Consider the following 22105-nt stretch of genomic DNA (forward strand, 5'->3'; position numbering starts at 1 on the left):
CTCAATGCAACACGGAAGGTCAGCGGAAGCACTTAATTGGCATGTTGCATTGTGGGTAGGCGGAAAAGGGCTCCATATACGCGAAAGCGACGCACGCTGCAGTCACAGAGGAATACATTACAACAAAGAAATACTTTTTTACGGCCGGATCAAGGTGATTATGGAAACATATTGTTTAAAATAGCATTATCGCTTTTTGACCGGACTAGGCCTTTTTTTTCTGGTCATAAGAGCTCGCTGTAATGGATTTAGCAGAGCAACATGGCTCCCTCCATCTTTACGCCGAGCTTACAGTTCCTGCTTGAATAGCGAATAAGATACTTGATAAACGCGGTGTTTAACTGGTATTTGGTACTGGTTTGTAAAGTTTGGCGTCAGTAATTGGTTCCAAAGCATGTATAAAGGTCCGTAGTCGAAGTAGTTGTAAATGCAAATGTGCTTTCATTTACCGAGTCTAGCTAGCTAGCTAATTCTGCTCGCGTAGCTGTTAACGTTCCGCTGCCTTTTGAAAGGAACGATAGCCGCGATGAAATTTTTTTTCCATCTTCAAATTGTCTCACTAAATATCACTTAGTGTTCCACACTATAGCTGCACTATATTGTTTGAAACAATTTAATCGAAGGTGTAGCTACAGCTGAAATCAAGTAATTAATGCATTCACATAAGAATTCCGACTTTTGAAATTAGTTCTAAGGAATTAAATAACTAATACCTACATAAAAAAAAACAAGTTAATGTTTTGAAATTGTATAACATTTTTGACAATCCAAAATAACATCCATCCTCAGCTTCTTTATCCGCCTTGCAGGTTACTTGTGTTGGAGGAGCCCGCAGCCAGCTGGATGTGGAATTACAGTTGAGCAATGCATTTAACAAATATTTCTTCTTCTTCTTCTCCCCTGAAGAAAGCTGAATAATGTCCATCGGTGTGCCGATCAAGGTCCTGCATGAGGCAGAGGGACACATTGTGACTTGTGAGACCAACACTGGAGAAGTGTACAGGGGCAAGCTGATTGAGGCCGAGGACAACATGAACTGCCAGGTGGGCTCTCGGTCTTCAAGAACTAATAATAAAAAGAATGAAGCTCCTGCTTTGTCAGACTTAAAATGTACCAGCGTTGCCGCTCGCCCCTTATAGAGCTTTAGTCGGCTCTTTAATCTAATGTTAGAAGTTGCGCATGCCTCTTTCGTACCCGAATAATGTGACCCGATGTGCGTGTTCTCTCCCTACAGATGTCCAACATAACGGTGACTTATCGGGATGGCCGGGTGGCACAGTTGGAGCAAGTCTATATCCGTGGCAGTAAGATCCGCTTCCTGATCTTACCCGACATGTTAAAGAATGCTCCAATGCTAAAAAGTATGAAGAACAAGAACCAGGGATCTGGTGCTGGAAGGGGCAAGGCGGCCATTCTCAAAGCGCAAGGTGAGTGGGCAGCGGTTTCTGTACCGGCATCAGGTCAGACATCGTTGCTGAGGATGCCATTGTTTGTCTTTTCTTTGTGAAGTTGAACTATAATTCTGTAGGAAATACATTTAACAGGATTTCTAGGATTCATAAACTATAGGTACAAATCTGCTGGGGAACATGCATCCTTAGGAAGTCAATGAAGAGCTGTGATAAAATGTGTGTTATATTAAGCTGCTGCTTCTACCCTGTATGTACAGTGTGAAGATAATAACGTAGGTGTACTTGGATTAATTCATGGTCTAACGTAGCTCTATAAAATATGTTTCTATCAGCTGTTCAGGGTCACCTCATAGAGGTGTTGATGCGGGTTGAACTATTTCCCCTCTTAAATAGCAGGTGTGGTACCTAATTAAAGAAACCGATTCTAAAATAATAAATATCCGTGTTCCCCTATTCTCTGCAGTGGCTGCGAGGGGTCGGGGCCGTGGTGGAATGGGTCGAGGCAACATCTTCCAGAAGAGGCGATAACTGCTCTGGCCTTGTTCTTGCATTGTATAGTCATGTTTCCATTTTGCGTTCTTTGGATTCGATATCTTTGGTATTGCTTGTAATCCATTGTTTTGCAGCTCATTGCTGTTTTTTTTTTCTTTTTAAATCAAAATAAACATTACGTTACATACATCTTTCTGACTTATTTGTTCTTCGTTGTTAGATTTAGTTTGTTTCCAAATGGCTTCTTGGATTTTGAGGAGTGAGATAGATGTATTCAACCAATGGTTTGTAATGCACTTTGAAGGGAGTGCGTGTCTGTGGAGGGGAGTCGCCGTGCTGTGACACCTGCGCATGCGCACAGGCCTTCTTTAATCGCGGGGTGCCATTCTACATTACGCCGCACGGGGGAGCCAACCGTCTTACAGAGCGCTTGAGGCAGGAACCCCAAAGAACCCTGAAGTATGTAATTCCAGGTCGTATATTCGGTTAAGGAACCCGAAGGAACCTGCGTATCCTCGGGGGATGTAGGCCGTCGTGAAGAGCATTGCTGAGTTAAACGAGGATTAGCACGCTAGCTGGTTCCCCGTCACTTCCCTCTAAAGCCGCTCCGGATTGGTTCGTCGCTCCGTCGGCTAGCAGACAGCTAGCTAGCAGCAGTCGTGCTAACTCCAGGCGGCTCCCGCACCGCTGGCGGAGGAGCGGCAGGAACATCACGACTCCGGCTTGGGGTTCTGCGTAATGCGTTAAGGTGAGGTTTATGTTTATTTGTTTTTTTTGCAGGTGATATTTGGTTCTGTCCCTTCGTAGCTTTTGTCATCGGGCGTACGAGCAAACCGCGACTCCTGCAACATCTGTCTCTCTGACAGATGTAGCAGCTGCTAACGTTAGCCGAGCTGGTTTGGATTTGACGCAGGGCTTAAATTAGCCCCCCCGGGACTGGGTTACACTCGAGTCGGTGTCAATGCCGGGGCGTTTACGCGTTTTTGTGTGTTTTTTTTGGGGTGTCGGTAAACCCCGTGCGCTAGGAAAGCCATTAGTTGTGCATAAACGTCAGTCTACAACGTAAAGTTGTGTTTGCAGACAACAATTTAGTGTTTATGTGTCGTTTCGTGTTCAGTTAATGTTCAATGTGTTTCATTTACGTGAGTTATTGATGTAGAGCCCAAAATAAGCGGCTCTCTTGTTACGTAACGTTCTAAAAACACACGTTTACAGCAACATGTCCTTTATAGGAGCGTCTGTCGGCTCCCCCAGCGCCACTCTGTGTTTACTTTATAAGACCAAGTTATATAATGAATGCGTTTTATCAGGAAAATGTGTAGTTAATAATATGACAGACAAAACGTGTCTGAAATACACCAAATGCAATGTTCCTGTTTTTGTTGCTGATGAAATGGACTTTATATCCCGTTTGTGTTTGCAGAATTCAAATTGAAAGTCTCTGTTGATGCGTGTTAAAGTGCAAACCTCCACAGAAGCAGCTCAGGCCTCAGGTGATGGGTTAACTTTAACCTATCGACACCTAGAGCAGGAAACCCTCCCCTTCAAATCCAGAATCACGTTCATTATTAGCTTTACAACCTTTTTTTTTAATCTCTAGGACCCTCTAAAATGTGTAGATTTTAATTTGTTCTTGTCATACCCTCCACCCTTCTACCCAGTTTCATGCTAGCCCCTCAAATGTTTGATGTGTGATTGATACAAAGAGACCAAAAAGTCAGATCCTACCATGCTAAAATAAAAGATGGCATTTTGGCCAGGTGTAAATCGTCTTATGCACAAACACGTTCTGAATAGTTCTGACAGGACACTAAATAAAGACTATTATCTACAACATGCACATTCAGAATTGTTTTTTGTGACCATATTGAGTGAAAGTAATCTTAAATCATAAAGTTAACTACGCTTAATGTTTTTAGATCCCATAACATCTCCAAGGACTATTTCACAGTACCGGTACTTTTGGTCAGTCCCGCAGTGAAATATCTTTCCTGCCAAATAAGCGCTGAATGATCTCAGTAGTACGCGACTGTGATTGTGTGATGACACTGCGGATGCTCATCTTTCCATTTACGGGGTTTATCTCTTCCACGGTTGATCTTTTAATGAAGCTGCGGATCCTCCTCTGCTCCAGATGGCTCTGTGTTTTAGCTGCATGTCTCTGTGTTGTTATTAATACGCTGCACGCGAGGTGGACCCCCCCCCCCGCCCCACTGCGAGCTCTGTTAAGTCCTCTCTGTCCCTCTTCTGCTCTGATGGAGGTCAGGTCATGTGACTTCTGTCATTATAAGAGGCGCAGTCTGGCATCTGGAGCAAAAGCCTCAGATCTCACGGCTGGTTCTTTGTGTCCGGTTACTGTGATCCGGAGGGATCAGAACGAGAAGATATTTGATGTTGTGTGCGTTTTGCTGAAGGCTCTGATGCAGCATGAACTTGTGTTCAGGCCTCCCTGGCATCAACAAACTGCGTCATTTTTGGAAATGTTACATTTTGTGTGAAAGTGGCGAGCGAGACGCGACCGTTAGGAGCCGCCTCTCCCTCCTCTGCTTGCGTATTTGGACCTCTTCGTTCCTCTCACAGGCAATATGAGGATAATAAGACGAGTGGAGTCACAGATGGAGATGACCTCATGAAATTAAGCAGGTATTTGTTATGCTATGCATATAAAAAATTCACCCGTGTTGTGCAACGGCCATTAAAAAGCGGACGTTGCCGGCTGTGGTTCGCGTTCGCTCGCATTCAGTAACGCGTAACAGAATGTGTGGAGAGAAGCCGGACTCCACGGACTCCACGGACTCCACGGAGGTTTCAGGCGGAGGAAGCGGCGTCTGCTTATGTTTCAGAGCAAGTGAACAACATCTTTCATTGCCCCCCCCCCCCCTTCCATTACACCCACAGCTTGATTCATGCTGGCCCAGTGAGCATTGTGCTTGTATAAAATTGTCAAACTATGTGACATGATTTATGGCAGCCTTAAATTATTCTTCACCAAAACAAAGTACGGCCACCATCTTTTTTTTTTTTGTTTCTTTGTTTGTTTGTCTCAACTTCCTGTTGAGACAGTTTAGTTTCCTCGCTTTCTGACTCGCCTCTCCGACAGAGTTAAAAAGGCCGGTGGTTGAAATCGTTAATCGAGTTAATCAATAAGTTATGTAATGGCAAAGATAATGATCACAGACGTGCAGCAGTCAGGTGTTCGCATCCCCACGGCGGTTTGGAATCAGATTTATTTTCTGCTGTTAATCAGAGTAGATTACTACGGGTAGTAGATATCAGAGTTATAGTTGGATAATAAGCCTGTTGCTGCTGCCATTATTAACTCGGGTCAAATCCAACCTCATTTGCAGGACAGAACAAATGAAAACAAAAAAGACAAACTGCATGAGCATAGTGTGTATAAACAAGTTAACATATTCATGTACTGCATTGATCGGATGTTCCTACTCATGATTAAGATTTTTGACTTGTTATTCGTGATTTATGAACTTCTTTTAACAGAATGGTAGTTATCGTTTGTTTATGTTGCCGCCGTTCGCAAAGTATTCTGGGATTTTCGACCACCTCTGGTTGCAGTCTGCATCTGACAACACTGTTTGGAGGGCGGACTCCTACCCCCCCACCCCCCCCCCCCATCCCCTAAAGAAACGGGCCACACTGGAGGAACATGAACACAGACAGGTCGGGCTCAGGGGGAAATGTGATTTGTATTAATATTTTCTCTTCTTGCACAATATTTACTGTCTATTTAAAAAAACGAATTTGAGTCTAAATTGTTTCCACATTTTTAGGGTTATGTGTTTAAATGAAACATTTCCATTCCAGCAGGTTGGCTGTTGTTGGCGTTGGTCTTAAACGCTTCTGGGCCCCCCTGCATTTAACACCTGACGGGTAAATCTCCGGGAGACGCGGGTCCTGAACTCACAACTTGTTGCTCTTATGTCTTAGGAACAATGTCCCCCCCGAGGATTCCCATCTGATGGAGCGGTGGCCGGCAGTCTTTGTGAAGAGGCACCATGTTTCCTTGTCATGTGACCCCCTGGCCCTCCGCTGATCCGCCGGCCTCCTGCGGGAGTCACGCCCCACCGGCGCCGCCCTCGCACCCCCTGCCGGATCTGCTGTGCAGCTGTCCCACTCCACCTTTGAACCCCCACTCGGAGACTCCCTCCCCAGACCCCATGGAGTCCCTCATCGTGGTAACGGAGTACGAAGCCAGCAAAGAGGAGGAGGAGGAGGAGGAGGAGCAGGAGGAGGTGAGAGGAAACTTTCAGCTGACTGGAGGTTCCAGAAGCAGCATCTGATTGGCCGTTTGGGTTTTGACCTTACCTTTAATCTCCAGGATTCATTTCGGATTCACCAAATTAACACTAATTATGATTTTAGCTCATGTATTTTATTGATTAGTTTTTATTAAATTAAATGATATTGCTGTATTGAATCTAAATGCAGAATGTGAGCCGACATTGACCTGCTGCTAACAAACGACTGCTACTCATTGAACATCATAGGATATATGAGGAATATAAATGTGATCAAACAGCAGGTAGAGGACATGGACAGCTCCGAGACGCCGGATCAGTCCTCCTCCGTGGCAGCACCGCTCCGGACCCCTTCCTGCGACCTGCTGTCCCACGCTGGCGGCCGGCCGGAAGCTCTGCTGCCCGGCGCAGGAAGCCCGGCGCAGCGGGGAAGGTTGAACCTGTCGGACAGGAAGCTGTCGCTGCAGGAGCGTTCGCAAACCACGGCTTCACCCTGTGGTTCTCCGGGACTCTATGGGCGCTATATCTACCCGTCGTTACCCTACTCACCCATCACATCACCCCACTCCTCCCCACGCTTGCCCCGCCGGCCCACCGTGGAGTCCCACAGCGTTTCCATCATAGACCTCCAGGTACGGTCCGGCCCTGAGACGCACAGCTCCCGCTTCGCCTTCTACTGTCCTGAAATGGCGTCCATGTTCTTTACGCTCTGGCAAATCACCTCCTGTTCATGCATGAATTAGCAAATGAAGAAGAAATCCCGGGAGATCTGCTGGAATGCAGTCACAGTAATAATTATAATAATAATAACGGGTCTCTGTGTTGGATAAAAGTTCTTTAGAACTGGAGAAGCCTCTTAGTTGAGAAGACAAACACCTTCAAGCTTTTCCTACAAGTCTACTGTACTCTCTGTTTGTCCCCTGAGGGGTCGCCACAGCAAACCAACGTTCTCCACTTCACCCTGTCCTTTGTACCCCCCCCAACACCAGCCACTCTCATGTCCTCCCTCACTACGTCCATGTCTCTTCTCCTGGGTCGTCCTCTAGCCCTGTTCCCTGGCAGTTCCATCCTCAGCATCCTTCTACCGATATAGTCCCTGTCTCTCCTCTGGACATGTCCAAACCATCAAAGTCTGTCCTCTCTGACCTTGTCTCCAACCTGGTCACTCCCAAGGAGAACCTCAGCATCTTCATCTCCACCACTTCTAGCTCCGCCTCCTGTCTTTTCCTCAGAGCCAATGTCTCTAAGCTGTCCATCATGGCTGTCCTCACCACTGTCTCTAAGCCGTCCATCATGGCTGTCCTCACCACTGTCTTGTAGACCTTTCCCTTCATCCTCGCTGACACTCTCCTATCACAGAGCACACCTGATACTTTCCTCCACCCGTTCCAGCCTGCCTGCACACGGTTCTTCACCTCCTTCCCACGTTCTCTCCATCACTCTGCACTGTTGACCCGAGGTACCTGAAGTCCTCGACCTTCTTTACGTCTGTTCCTCGTCACCTCACTGTTCCAAGGAATAGACGTAAAGAAGGTCCAAGTCTACTGGACTTTATTCAACGTAGAGATCTACATGGATGGCTGAGAATCTTCACATGTAACTGCTCTGATCATTTATGGTTTCCGTGGTTTTTCCCATCCCATAGTTATCAAAATATCACTCCATGTGCGTTTGTCTTTCTGGTGCAGGCTGAGCTCTGTGGATAAAGGTAAGGTTTTAGAGTGTAGGAGAGCATAGCGGCTCCACGTAGAGGCAGCCTGCAGTGCAGGAACGTTAGAACCTTGTCTCTGAGGATGCTTAGAGCCCGATAGATGCTTTCGCTTCAACATATTGCAATGTCAGGTCATTTGTGTCATGAATTCTTTACACAGAGAAACTAATGTTGGTCCAACTCGTTCTCTGCAGGCTGCATTCAGCAGAATCTTTGTTCTGGTCTTTGTTTTAAACCCGCAGATACACGAGGGTAGAATTTGTCTTCTGATAACTGCAGCGGGCGAAACTATTTGTTTGATTAACTAAAGATGAATCTTAGTTAAAGTGCAGTGTCTAACAGTGTCTAACACTTCTTATTTTTTTGTATTAACTGTAAACCAGTTCAATCTGATCATCAGGTTTTATTGATCATAGATCAGCTAACGAGGCATCAGGATCACTAGCCTTATGGAAGACCTTAAAAGCACAATGAGCTGAAGGGACATTGCTGAGCATTTTGCAAGACATTCCTAGAAGAAGCTAAATTTCTAAGAATTGCTCTCATATCTCGCTGCAGAAATGTTAAAAGGATCAATTCTCTCTCTCTCGCGCTCTCTCTCTCTCCCCTCAAGGACTGCGTTCAGCTGAACCAGTACAAGCTGAAGGACGAGATTGGAAAGGTCAGACGCAGCTCACTGATTGCTCCCTTTCCTTTTTCCTAACACTGCATGTTTGTCCCGTGGTGCGCGTCGAGGACACACAGTAACGGTCTCGTATCCGTCTCTCCCTGCTGTCCTCGTTTCCCAAACTCTGTAAACGACCCGGCCATGGGAGAGCTGGAGGATGGATGAGAGGCTGGTATAAATAGCATCTCTAAGGGTCGTGTGAGGCTTAGTGTGTGTGTGTGTGTGTGTGTGTGTGTGTGTGCATGCTTTAGATTGTGGGCTTCGTTAGACCGCGTGCCTCCCTGCATGTAGGTAGACATGTCGCTGTGCGTGGTTCTGTCCTCAATTGAGACAATTTGATCCTTTTGGGAGAGACTCCTGTTATCAGATCAATTCTGGGACTCTTCAATCTGCCCCCCCCAGCTGGAACTGATCTGCCCCCACCCCATTTTATTTTTATTTAGCTACTAATTGAGCCTAATTTTTTTTATCCTGAAGTTCCTGTGTGTGTGTGGGCAGATGAGCTTGATCCAGTTCCCTTTATTAGCCTGAAAAAAAAAAAATGGAAGCGAGGGAGTGATGATTTTAATTTCTCCGTTCTCGCTTTGAAGCAGCTGACCCTCCTTCAGCTTACACTGTGAGCCCACACGCCGATCTTGTGTCTGTATGTGCTCCCGTGTGTATTTCTGTTTATTTAGTTTGCTTTGCACACAGTGTGAGCGTACAATTGGCTTTTTTCCACTTCACTTGAACGACTTTTCATTTTAGGGCTCCTATGGCGTCGTCAAGCTGGCTTACAACGAGGATGACAACATGTACTATGTGAGTTCATTTAATTTTTTACTCTGAGCGTCCGAATGAAACGGCAGCTTGAGGGCTCTTTATTTGCCGTTCATCTGTTATGAGCACGTTTCTGATGGGGCTGCTTCAGATGAACACACCGTGTCTAATGTGTTGCATCTTTAGATGTTGTGCAGTGACAGCCGAACTCCAGCCGGATGGATGTTCGTTTGTGATCGTACACATTTTCCTCTTTGGATGCATGCCTTCCTTTTCTCTGTCTTCCAATTTTTTAAAGATTTTCCACCTGAATTGCTCTTTAAAGGAAGCAGAAATGCTCCTTTCTTTAGCCACGGCGTTAGCATGCCCCCGCAGTGTTTACCGTACGTTAAATCGGGAAGCGAGGGATCGCCTCCCTCGGATCTGTCTTACTCTCCTTTCATCTGCACTTTCCGTTCGTCTTCTTCCTCTGACTCTCACCCACTTGCCTCTCCCCTCCCCCTCTCCCATGTTCTCGTATCTTCACCTCTTTTTGTGTGCTGTAGGCGATGAAGGTGCTGTCCAAGAAGAGGCTGATGAGGCAAGCAGGTTTCCCACGTAAGTCTGGAGCCGGCAGATGGTTAACGCCGCCGAGGAAACGGTCTCTCAGAATGTCTCTCCAATCCCAGCTCCTCGTTTTAATCCCAGTTTATGACTGGTTTACAGTTTATCTCGGAAGCATAACGTTATTGTGAGGATATTTATCACAGACGTTTATACGTCTGCTACCCCCCCCCCCCCCCCCCCCCGTCTCTCAGGGAGACCGCCCCCTCGTGGACCCAAAGCGGCCCCTGAAGGTCTACCTCAGCCCAAAGGACCCCTGGAGCGTGTCTATCAAGAGATCGCCATCCTAAAAAAGCTCGACCATCCCAACGTGGTCAAACTAGTGGAGGTAACGAGCATTTAGGCTGCTGTCATTTGTGTTTGCTAAAGCTTTTCTGTCTGCTTCCTGTCCGCGGGCTTCTGCCACGGTGGCGGCTCGCTAACGGAAAGACACGCAAAGAAAGTCTCAGCAGAAGGAACGGGAATACAACGGCGGGCTTTCTGCCAAACGGCACGTTGAGCTCGTTCTAAGATGTCTTTAGGGGGGGGGGGGGGGATCACGACTGAGATCTGCTTCAGGAACACATCCCAGAAAATAACCTGCGATGGATGATCAGAGTCTTCAGGGTGAAAGTGTCATCATTATTGCTGCATACAATAGATGAAGTGTGTCTCAGCTCTTTCCCTTTGCTGCTCTGTAATTTGGTGGCAGGTTTTGGATGACCCCGGCGAGGACCATCTGTACATGGGTACGTCGTGGCAACACACACACACACACACACGCACACACGCACATTCATATTGTCACAACTAAAGCGTAGTTTGATTTGTTTGAATAATGTGTGAAATAATTAACTTCATCTTCTGCCTTCAGTGTTTGAGCTGGTCAAGAAAGGGTAAGAGTTATGGTTGGAACAGAAATGAGCTCCATCTCGTTTGACTTTGTGATTTAACTTAATGTGTGTGCGTCTTCCTGTTTGTGCGTCTGTGTGCTCAGGGCTGTGATGGAGGTGCCGTCAGCTAAACCCTTCAGCGAGAACCAGTCACGCTTTTACTTCCGAGATCTGCTCAGGGGAATCGAATACCGTGAGTCCCCCCCCCCCCCCCCCCCACCTGTGACTGAACGACACAAATTAGATTAGGGACGCCTTTCTGTGTCTCTCAGAAGATTTGTTACGCGTTTTAACACGCTGTGATTTAAAGCTGGTTCAATATCGATTCTGCTGCAAATCAATCAAGATTCTTCCAGATTTTGAACAATATAAAATATGTAAACGCTCGTTTTCTTCTTCTTCTTCTATTCCATCCCAGATTAAGCACATGATGTGTCACGCCGGTACTTTTCAGTTCGGTCTCTGGATTAAAGGCCGGAGACTGAACGCGTCTGAAGCTTGCTTTCTATGTTAACAGTGCATTACCAGAGGATCATCCACAGAGACGTGAAGCCCTCCAACCTGCTGGTGGGAGAAGACGGAAACATCAAGATCGCAGACTTTGGCGTCAGTAACCAGTTCGAGGGAGCCGACGCCCTCCTGACCAGTACGGTGGGAACGCCAGCCTTCCTCGCTCCTGAAGCGCTCTCCGAGACCAGGAAGAACTTCTCTGGAAAGGTGAGGATCTATCCAGATAACCAGCGCCCTCCGGGGGTCATTTTTGGAAATACAAATACACTTTGGCTTTGGATAAAAAAATAAAAAAAATACATTTCTTGAGCGAATAAATGAAAGGGCAGTCTCTGAACCTAAAATGTTAATCATGTTCTAGGCGTTGGATGTTTGGGCCATGGGAGTGACACTTTATTGCTTCGTCTTTGGAGTGGTAAGCTTGCAAAAATAGCGAAAACAACTGGCCGTGTTTTTCTTGTTTTGTGTTTCAAACTTTCTCCTGAATGTCTGGTCTTTTATTTTTATCCACAGTGTCCATTCATGGACGAGCGCATTCTTAGCCTTCATCAGAAAATCAAGACCCAGCCTGTGGAGTTACCTGAACCGTCAGTTGAGCTCCTCCAGTCCTCTTAGATCAAGTTTACTATATAGTATTGAATGATTGTAAAGTACTACACATGGAATACTTACAAAAGAATGCACATTCTACTTCAGTGTCATCTGCAGCTGTGACTCTGCCTCCGTAGGGCGGACGTCTCCGATGATCTCAAAGATTTGTTGCTGAGAATGTTGGACAAGAATCCAGAGACCAGAATCTCCATCCCACAGATCAAGGTAATCTCTCCCTGAGCTGAGGTGCAGATAAAACAGCGCCTCATTAACAGTTAACAGAATGTATGTGAAGAAGAGACCATTGCGTGTATTCTTTGTGAAAACCTCCTCCTGCTTGCGTCCAGCTGCACCCGTGGGTGACGAGACACGGCGCCGAGCCGCTTCCTCCGGACGATGACAACTGCTGTCTGCTGATCGAGGTGACTGAGGAGGAGGTGGAGAACTCCGTCAAACACATCCCCAGCCTGGCCACAGTGGTGAGTGAGTTCATCAACCTGTTCTTTACATTTTACTTTCTGTACAGCTGACCTGAGGTCTGCCCTTTCAGATGTCACCAGTGCGGGCAGAACGGCTGCTTGTTATTATACTTCCAAAGGATGTTTTTTTTAATTACTCTCTTGTCCTTCATGCACAACAGAGCTGCTACCTACTTGATTTGCATTTAATGCATCTTCCAAAACAGATTAATGACTTTACATCTCTTCTGTTAGTTCCAGTAGTTATTACCAAAGGGTGCTGAGTGGTGTGAACACGGATCTCTTCCAGATACTGGTCAGAACCATGCTGAGGAAGCGCTCATTTGGGAACCCCTTTGATTGGTTCCGTAAAGAGGATCGCAGCAGAGTGTGTGCTGCAGGACAAACGCTCACGTAAGCACTGAGACTCCGATCCTCCGTGTGGCCGGTCCATGTTTTACAAGCGGCCTGTCAAATACCAGTCATTGTTATTCCTTTCCTCCCATGGAGAATAGACAGATGTGCTTATGTGAGATGCTGTGAATAACTTCAGGACGGCTCTCACCTGCCATAGAAGGAGACATGATGTAAACAGAAACTCTGCAGCGCTGCACAAAGCCCGTGTACCTGTAGGTGGATCCGCGCCATACTTCATGTGTAACGGTGCTTTTGGCAAAGCAGGTGTCAAGCAGTGCTGGAAAAACAAATGATTTGGTGTTAGAATAACATGAAGCTACATAAAATGTTCTGAAAACCTGTGAAAGCTATTCTTAGGCTTACAGTCTGTCAGAGCGGCGTCCGTCGATACAAGCCGTTTGTAATAATTAACGTGTTGATGTGAATGTATATATGGCAATGACCAGCGTGTGTCGTTTCCGTCTCCTGGCATCTTGACGCTGCTTCTGGTGTCCTCCTCAGGAAACAGGACAGCGGCGACGGCATGAGGACTGCGGACCTGCCCTACGTGGGGGAGGACGAGGCGCTTTCCTGACGCAGAGGGTTCAATATGCATGCTGGCACCCTGCCCGCCTGCCATCACACAGCATGACACCCCTTTACTCATGTTTTATACCGGAAGCCTGCACTTGTGTACGGTTTCAACAGGAGGTGGACAGGTTTAGCAGCCGCACAGAGGAAAAGAGGAATTAAAACTCTGAGGCTTTTATTCGGGGGCTGTGGGACTTCAGGATCCTCCTGGACTCTGACCCCGCCTCTTCTATCTTACCCTGCATGCGTTAATACTTCGGCATGCTTCGTCTCAGGCTTCATCTGTACAGTTTGGTGTTTACTTGTAGCTCAGCCACACGTGTTTCTCTTCACTACTTGACGATTCTTTCAGGTATCGGGCGGCAGTAGGAGCTGATGGTGCATGAGGAGGGCCGGGCACCATCAGCTCCACTCTCTGGTGAGAGACAATGATTGTCTGGGTCGCTCTGCTCCCCGTATCATCGTTCACAGGGAAAGGATCGGTGCCGTTTTCCTACAGATAAAAAGGGAGTGAAGAAATGTTTACTTCATTGAACGCACGCGTTTACTTTCCCGATGCAAACGATATATAAGCTATTTCTGAACATTTTCACGCTCATGCAAACTTTTTGTCTTACCGGCGGCTCTTTAGTAATACTTCATTTTATCACCGCGAATAGAAAGCTTTAAAAACAGTTAATCTAGTGCTTTGTGAAAAATCAAACGTGTCATTACATAAGATAGCATAAGAAAAAACTTTTACTTTGAATTCTAGTGCTGTTATTGAATAATCTCTCTCTCTATATATATATATGCTTTATATATTAATGTATAAAACACACACACATATATATATATGTAAGTTGCAAAAATATATTAAAGAAGGTACTGATCCACCAAATGTAAATGAGAAAGTCGTTAATCTGTACTGCAGAATGTGGTTTTAATCTTTGTCACGCATTCGTTTCACTTCCTGAAGTCTGGCTTTGTTTGTAGACTGAAAAAAAGACAATAATAACTATCGAACCTCAACTTAAAATTGTGAATGTTTTTACTTGTTTGTGTTTGTTTTGTATTCTTAATAGTTCCGATGGTATTTTATTTCCAGGACACAGAAACAAGTCAAAGGTGTCTGTTTGTTTTTGTTTTTTTTTTACCTATAAACAGCAAACCTTTAACCTGAAGCTGCTGAGAAATGGGTTGAGATGGAAGCATTGAGCTGCAAAGTTATTGTACAATTCTATGCATAACATATCTGTAGTGGTGAGCACAAAAAACAACAACACCGTTGGAGTCAATACTTATTGATCAGCTGTAGATGTGTTCCCCTATTGTTTTATGTTGTATTAATTTTGTCTAATACGTTTGTGCAAGTAGAAAGGCCCTTAAAGTAACAGAATAGCGACGCAAAAATGTATTTCAACATTCGATGCTTCTCCATGCTAATTTCTTGCTGTGTTGAATGTATGAGGAAAATACTCTGGATTCATTTTTACTTCTTGCATGTCACTCTGAAGTGGGAGAACGAGCGCTATGCATATGACATGCATTTCTCTGAATGGTGCAGTGGTCTGCCCTGGCATAAAGCGATTAGTAAGTTCTATCAAATTAACAGTATTGTGCTGTACTTTTTAAATAAATGTATTTTTTATTTTTCATTGAAAGACCTTTTAATATCCAAATGTTTGTGTCATCTAATTCTAAGCATATTGTAAAATCCCATAAATTATAATTTCAGTTTCTGCTTTACTTCCTCCATCACTTAAATGGATGAACTGGATTTTTTGGGTCAGAAAGCAGGCCATCGGTGCAAACCACACACACACACACACACACACGCACACACACAAAAGCTGTACCATATATGTTCTATGATACTTTAACCTGTCGTTGGTGTCAAACGGTCTTCGCCCGCTCTTACCAGGAGGCCCAGGCTTTGTGATTAATGCATGCATGCCAACATACTGAACACGTACCACTGTGTGTTCATTGCATGACACGTCCAACAAGAAAATAGGACCTTGAGATGAATCATTCTTTACACTATGTGGTTCCATCGTTTGAATAAAGCATTATAACCTTTCTGTAATGTTTGTGATCGGTTTGTTAAGCCTCAGTTCTTAAAAGCGGCCACTAGTGGGCGCTGTTTACCACATTTCTGAAGCTACCGGCTCCTCAATTTAACGTCACATTTTGTTCTACTTTATTCCTCCAGAAATATTTTATGTATTCAAATATATATATATGTATATAATTTTTTTGAAGTAATTAGAAATTTGATTAACAGTATTTGTGCGCAATTGCCTATTTTTTTTACATGCCTTATTTTTATTTTCTTTATGTAACCGGATGGGATGTAATTAGGTAGGCAGGTGTGGGAGGGAGCACCTGTGGCCCATTTGCCACTGATTTGGGAGGGGCGTATATAGGTGCTTCCCCTCCCTCGTTCAAGCGTCCTCATTTGTGTTTTCCCCGTCGAAGGCAGGTTGGCCGTGGATTGTCACTCCTTTTCTTTTGTTTGTAGAGTGTTTCTAAGGAAGTGTTTTTAGGGTGTTTAATAAATGTTTTGAATTGTTGAATGCCGTGCTGGTCGTCACTGTGAGCGGACCTGTGGTTGGGGGAGCCCGCTAAAACGAGCTGGGAACCAAAGGAACACAAAATAGATCTTCAGGTTGAAAGTCCTAAAGTGGCGTTGTTGGCGACATTTCGTCGAGCCCCGTATGCCCAACGCCGCGTTTTGGCGTTGTCGGCAGGATCACAATCCAGCACGGCATGGGTAGAGGTTTTTGTTTCTTTTTTATTTTTTTGAGACAGGGCGGTGGCTTTGGCTGCAGACGACCCTTCCGTGGACCCCGGGAGACGCCCGCCAGGACACTCCAGTGATGGAGCAGGGACTGCGGGACCTTAAGGGCCGGGCGACGCAGTTTCTGGCAGCAAATGGTCGTCGGCGAATGGAGGGGGATGCAGCCCAGGCGAGGCCGGAGCGTGGACATCGGCGTGGCAGCGTGGCTGGATCGGCGTGGCGGGATCGGCGCGGCTGTGTCTGATGCCCCTCGGAGGACGGGGAACGACCGGGCGAGGCTCAGCGTGAGAAGCAGACATTTGGGGGGAATCACCAGCGGGAAGAACAGACTGAGGGTTATTCCGGCTGTTCTTTTGGGGCCGCGTTTTTGTGGCGTACGCAGGTGTATCTGGGGCTCAGACGCTGGCCTTCGGGTGACGCCCGGTTTTTGACTGTTTTTTTGGGAAACCGTTTTGTTTTCATATTATGATTTATCGGTGGGGCACCGATAACTCGGAGGGGGGGAGGAATGTATGGGGGGGGGGGGGGGGCGTATATAGGTGCTTCCCCTCCCTCGTTCAAGCGTCCTCATTTGTGTTTTCCCCGTCAAAGGCAGGTTGGCCGTGGATTGTCACTGCCTTGTCTCTCCTTTTCATTTGTTAGTTTTGTCTCCTTTTCATTCATTTCATTCAATTTTTGGAGTTATGTTGTTAAAAGACAGACGGACAGATAAACGCTGGCAAAGACATAACCTCCTTGGCGGAGGCAATAAGCTGGAAAGAGCAGAATGACGTAGACAATACAAGGAAATAATAATTGAATGATCCAAGACTTGTGCTTCAAGCAAGTTTAATAAGTACTGTACATTTTGAATAAAACAGATTTTCATAGAATAACATTGATGATGCTGCTACTATTACTATAACAATAGTAATTTCTATTCAATGATGAGGGGCCCTGGACGATCATTTGAACCAGGCGTGATCCTTCAGGGTCTTCAGGCTCGGTCTGTCTGCTGGTTGCTTGTTGAGGCAGGAGAGGAGAAGTTTTTCTCTACTGCAGAACCATTAATGCACGTGCCTGCTTGGACGAGCCACAGGTAGCGCGTGACCGGCAGAGCACAGACACAAGGACGCACGCACGCACGCATGTGCACGACCCATACCTGTCAACCCCCTTTCACTGCCCGCCGTACTCAGAACCCATAAAAGCTGTAAAAATCTACTGGAAGCCGTATATTGGAGCGGGGAGGGGGTATAGTGGCAGAAATTTAATTTGTTATTTTCCCATACTAAAATACAGCAAAACTGTATTAGTTGACAGGTATGATTAAAGGTTTTAAAGTTCAGGTTTTGATATATATAATTATATATATATATATATATATATATATATGAAATATATGATTATATAATATATCTAAATAATAATAATAATAATACATATTTTATTATTATTATAATATATATAAATTATAATAATAATACAGTACATATTTTATCATTTATCATTTTTATCATTTTATATATATATATATAGAATGATAATATCCCAATTCTCAGCATTCTAATTACATTTAGGTATTTAGGTCAAAAATGTAGGTCAAAGTATCAAAGTGTTGATTGGCTGAGCGGAATGTAGGTCAAAAATGCAACAATGTATCAAAGTGTTGACCTGGTGAGCGGCGGATGACGTGAACGGATTTCCGGTTACTCGTGATGACGTCTCACAACATCCGGCATGACGACAGGAAGCTTTGCTTCGCTTCTGTTTACGAGTTACGGAATATTTTGTGGTGTTAAAATGTCTCCTGTTAATTAAAGTGGAGTTTCACTATATATTTAAACTATGTCGACGCTGCTGTAGAATATTTCTCGGGAAAATGGGCTTTATTGATTGTAGCATCATGTAATCGAGAGAAGCTAAATAAATAGCGTAACTGTTAGCTTGGCGAGAGTTAGCATTGCTAATTATTCTGTAAAAAAGAGGAAAACGTTTTAAACACCATATTAAATACTTATTTTGTCATGGAAAGTGTCTCATTTTGCGTCGCTTGATCTCTCGTTTCATCTGAAAATCATAACAAGACAGCTCCGTTAGCTTGTTCATAAGATCGTGGAGGTTTTTGTGTCATATTACCAGAACATTTGAAGTCTTATTTAAACAATGAAAAACAATCAAAACGAATAACATGACGACAGATTTATAAACTGACTACTAAATTAAACCTCGACAAAAGTTATTTAAAACCTAAAACTGGGACTGTAATGCAGAACCTTTAATGGCAACATGTCCTGATAAAGGAGTTGTCATGAAGATTTGTTGTGTTTTAATAAATAAATGGGGTTGAAGAAGCAATAGCAAAAATAAGATTAAACTTTTCTATAGTATCTTTCCCCCGCGGCTTTTAACTTTATGTGTTTTAGAAATGACCCAGCAAAACGTTTTATTCCAAAGCTAATGATTTTTTTTTTTTAACCACACCTGCCCCCCCACCCCCATTATATTTTCCCATTTCGAAATGAAATCAAAAGGTGAATAAAACAACACACGTTGAGAGAGATAGACATGTTTGCATCTTTAATTAGATTTCCTGTGAAATGCTTCATTTTTAAAAGAAAACAAGAAAGCTCTCTCAAACCCCTGAGTCAGGGTGCTCTTCACGTCATCGTTAGTTCAGCCTGATAATACAATTAAAACAAATGAAATATAAGCACTGATCAATAATCATAAAAATAACAAGTTTCTTCTTTGTTTTGCGTAAGAAAAGTCGTGCCACCATGTTTCTATTTAAAAAATAAAATAAATAAATGCATGATTAAACCCAGCAGCATCTGAGGCCAATGTCTTGGTAGAACTTGGCAGGTTCCTACGTCTGCTGGGATTAAAATGGCTCAATGATACATCATTTAACCGTTGAACTTTAAATCGGTGGTGGAAACATGACTCGGACTCAGAGAGCACTGCGATTCCAGAGAGGAGGCAAAAGCAAATGAAAGCTCTGCTAGTAGAGAGACGCAACACAAGAGTCAGCTCATTACCCTCCAAATATTAACACAGCCACACAAATCATGAGGAATGGAATGTCATTATCATACACAGATGTAGAACATCTTTGTGTGTGTGAGAGAGAGAGAGAGAGAGAGAGAGGAAGAGAGTGGGAGCGAGCGTTAAAGAGTTAATCAGAACAGCTTGTTCCCCCACCTCCTTTATCTGCAGGAGCATCCTGGACCTGCTTGAGATGGTGAAATCTGCAGGAGACGCAGGAGAAGCAACCAAAACGAAGAAGCTGAAGAGCTTGGATTTATTTCTGCCGTTTAGGTCATTGTGAGATCGTGTTTGTGCGCATCGCAGGCCCGGAACACTTTTATCACCTACGTGCAAAACAACCTGACTTTGCACCACAGCCAAAGAGTTGTCATCGTGGGTCACTGCTGCGATTGCATTTCAGATCGCGGTTTACCGTACGTCAAACATTAATCCAGCAGTTTAGATTTCATTGTAAATGTACTGCTACGTTTCACAGCGTGCACGACCTACAACACACATTCAAATGGCAAAATTTCCTTAAATCCATTCAACGCTCCCATCTTTCAAATTCCACACTGCGAATCTCAGTTTGACTGAGGTAGCCCTCACGAGTACACCTGGTTGTTTACAAACGCACTATCATCCTGAATAAACCCTCATCGCCAACATCTGTGCTGTGCCCTTTAATCCTAATCCTAATTTGTTGATTCCTTAAATTGCGTTTCAGTCCCAGCCCTTGTGTGAATCAGCGCTTTATTTCAGATGGCTGCCCAGCAGTGGGGTAGCTGCTGCTGCTTTAACCCACGGTACGTGAGACAGCTCAGGGTGCAGACAGACACATATTTCTGTTCTTGTAACTATCTGACAGGAGCAGCAGATTAGCGCTTTAAACTCCTGGCAAATCTGTTTAACCCTCATCCTCCTCAGACAAGTCAAGAGTGTTTGGCAGCTGGAGAGGGCAGCTGGCCCAGTTGAGCTGATTCTGCGGCCCCGACCCAGCCAAAGGAGCCGGAGGGATCAGCAGGGTGACTCTGACGGTCCGACCGGACGAGAAGGAGCTCCAGGATGGCTTTTACATCTTGACATCTTGAGACATACTGGTATTATGTGACAGAGCGAGAAGACGGGGGCAGTGGACAATTTCTTTTGCTCGAACAAAGAAGCAAAAAGACAGAAATGCACACATCTGCATGTTTTCATGTTTTCACAGCAACATGCGCAAAGAAAAAAAACACTAAATCAGCAGGTAACACTTTATACCAAAGCGTGAAGCGCCGTCCCTCAAACCGAAGATGCTTGTCAAGAGAGACGAGACAAGCGACGGTGATTACAATATCTTGATAGACAAACAGATTGATTACTTCATGGCTAAATCCTGAGTTATCCAAAAGTATTTCCGTATGAAACTGCACAACAATGCTCACCAAAAAAAATAAAAATGACGCGTCATTATTCTCATATGGGCTATTATTTGCATGGTAAAGCTATGCTAATATATTCATGTTTATATATGTATGTATATGCATATATACAGACACACACACACACTCACACACACGCGCGCACACACACCCACACAGGGTTATTTATATTTCTGCATTTCTCTGAGATAATCTGCAACATCCGGTTGAAACACAGAAAAGTGACAATTCCTTTTTTACACAGTTGAAGTTTTGCTTTTTGCTTTCAAACACAAGATAATCGGATGTTAAGACACGGAGAGTCCAGCTGGTCTCGCTTTTTTCCTCTTCTTTTTGTTTTTATTTTGTTTGGCCATATTTGTTAGTCCTTACCCTGAGAAGGAAGAAGAGCTGACAAACAGTTTCTCCTCTTCCTCCTCTCCCCGGGTTGAAAGCAGGCATGACTTTTTTTGTGTTGAGTTGAGTGCGTCGAGTGATGTTCATCCATCGGATCGGATTAATCGGGTGACTTGTGGCACTGGAGGGCTTTGCTGCACCATTTGTCCTGGTTTCTTCGTCACAAGAAATCCTCATAGTCCAACAGCTTGGAATGCTGCCGTGTCTTCCAGAGCCGGTAAAGGCGGAAGTCGAAATATATCTCGATCATCTCTTTGCCTTAATCGGTGAATGAAAAAGGAAATGTTCGAGTCAGGCATTGTCAAAAGCAGAATAACCATTATCTGTGAATGTTCTGCTAAGTGGAATTATTTTTCCCAGATAATATGCAGCTTGGCGCTTTCGAATACACACCAAAATTTGGGTGACGATGATGACACGAGGGCATAAAAGTTCAAGAACATCATCAATGTACTTGAAATGTGCATTTCTATCCATGTGCATCTCTGCAATGTGCATGCACGAGCGTGTTTGTGCATGTGCCGAGACCAACCCTGTGCAGAGAGCTCCAGCGGTGACTCAAACTCAACAGAATAAGGCCTCATCAGATTCTTCAGTTTCTGGAACAGCTGTTGGGCCGAGATAAGAAGGTTAAAAAAAAAACACAAACAATTAATCCGGCTGCATTTGGGTAGAATTGCGGCAGGGGATTCCGCATCTTCAGGCGCGGCACACATCAAGCTAACAAACACCGAAGCACACGCCAAACCAGCACCGGCTCATTACTGTCAGACACACTCAGAGACAGTCACTGGTTCTCCTGAGCTGGGGGGAGGACAGTTAATGAGATGGGAGGTCGTCGTTTCTCCTGCTCGCCTTCATAGAATCGTTCTGCCTCGGAGTTTGTGAAATGTTCAGAGCGGGATGTGTTAGTCGGGAAATGAAAAGAAAAGATTACAAAAATAAACAAACTGTGAACTTGACTTTAATGTTAGGTTCTTTAGATTTTAGGGGACTGTTGGCTTTTACAGTCTACGATGTTTAGCAGAAAACTGAACTCGAAAGAGAATTTACTGGAACATGTATTTATTGATGTTTTTCAGTTGTGTGATTTTCTTTTGCTGAAATTATTTAAGAAAACATTCTCTTGAAGACGTTTTCTTTAGCAACTTGGACGAAAAACAATTGTTTTAATTAATA

The 22105-nt window shown here is 44.6% G+C and overlaps 3 protein-coding genes across 3 annotated transcripts in view; 2 read left to right on the plus strand and 1 right to left on the minus strand.

Annotated features, from left to right (window-relative positions):
• The first annotated feature begins 55 nt into the window (after positions 1–55).
• On the plus strand, positions 56–2093 carry snrpd3l (small nuclear ribonucleoprotein D3 polypeptide, like). The gene is made up of 4 exons (XM_068752657.1): positions 56–154; positions 907–1043; positions 1235–1427; positions 1876–2093. The coding sequence occupies exons 2-4, from the start codon at positions 918–920 to the stop codon at positions 1938–1940; spliced, it is 384 nt and encodes a 127-aa protein (XP_068608758.1). The 5' UTR covers positions 56–154; positions 907–917; the 3' UTR covers positions 1941–2093.
• A 3824-nt stretch (positions 2094–5917) lies between these two features.
• Positions 5918–15381, plus strand: LOC137908170 (calcium/calmodulin-dependent protein kinase kinase 2-like). The gene is made up of 16 exons (XM_068752525.1): positions 5918–6154; positions 6445–6792; positions 8485–8532; positions 9286–9339; positions 9843–9894; positions 10095–10228; positions 10592–10628; positions 10754–10775; positions 10877–10965; positions 11290–11489; positions 11644–11697; positions 11796–11869; positions 12011–12098; positions 12221–12352; positions 12642–12745; positions 13250–15381. Exons 1-16 carry the CDS (start codon positions 5918–5920, stop codon positions 13320–13322), a joined length of 1746 nt encoding a protein of 581 aa, XP_068608626.1. The 3' UTR covers positions 13323–15381.
• A 5705-nt stretch (positions 15382–21086) lies between these two features.
• Positions 21087–22105, minus strand: part of nsmfa (NMDA receptor synaptonuclear signaling and neuronal migration factor a) — a 28701-nt gene continuing 27682 nt past the window's right edge. The window contains exons 13-14 of the mRNA XM_068752989.1: positions 21459–21534; positions 21087–21184 (exon numbers count right to left, since the gene is read on the minus strand). Coding sequence (XP_068609090.1) covers positions 21087–21184; positions 21459–21534 — 174 coding nt within the window. The remainder of the gene's footprint in view (positions 21185–21458; positions 21535–22105) is intronic.

Source organism: Brachionichthys hirsutus, chromosome 19 (assembly GCF_040956055.1).
Source record: "Brachionichthys hirsutus isolate HB-005 chromosome 19, CSIRO-AGI_Bhir_v1, whole genome shotgun sequence".
Taxonomy (NCBI): domain Eukaryota; kingdom Metazoa; phylum Chordata; class Actinopteri; order Lophiiformes; family Brachionichthyidae; genus Brachionichthys; species Brachionichthys hirsutus.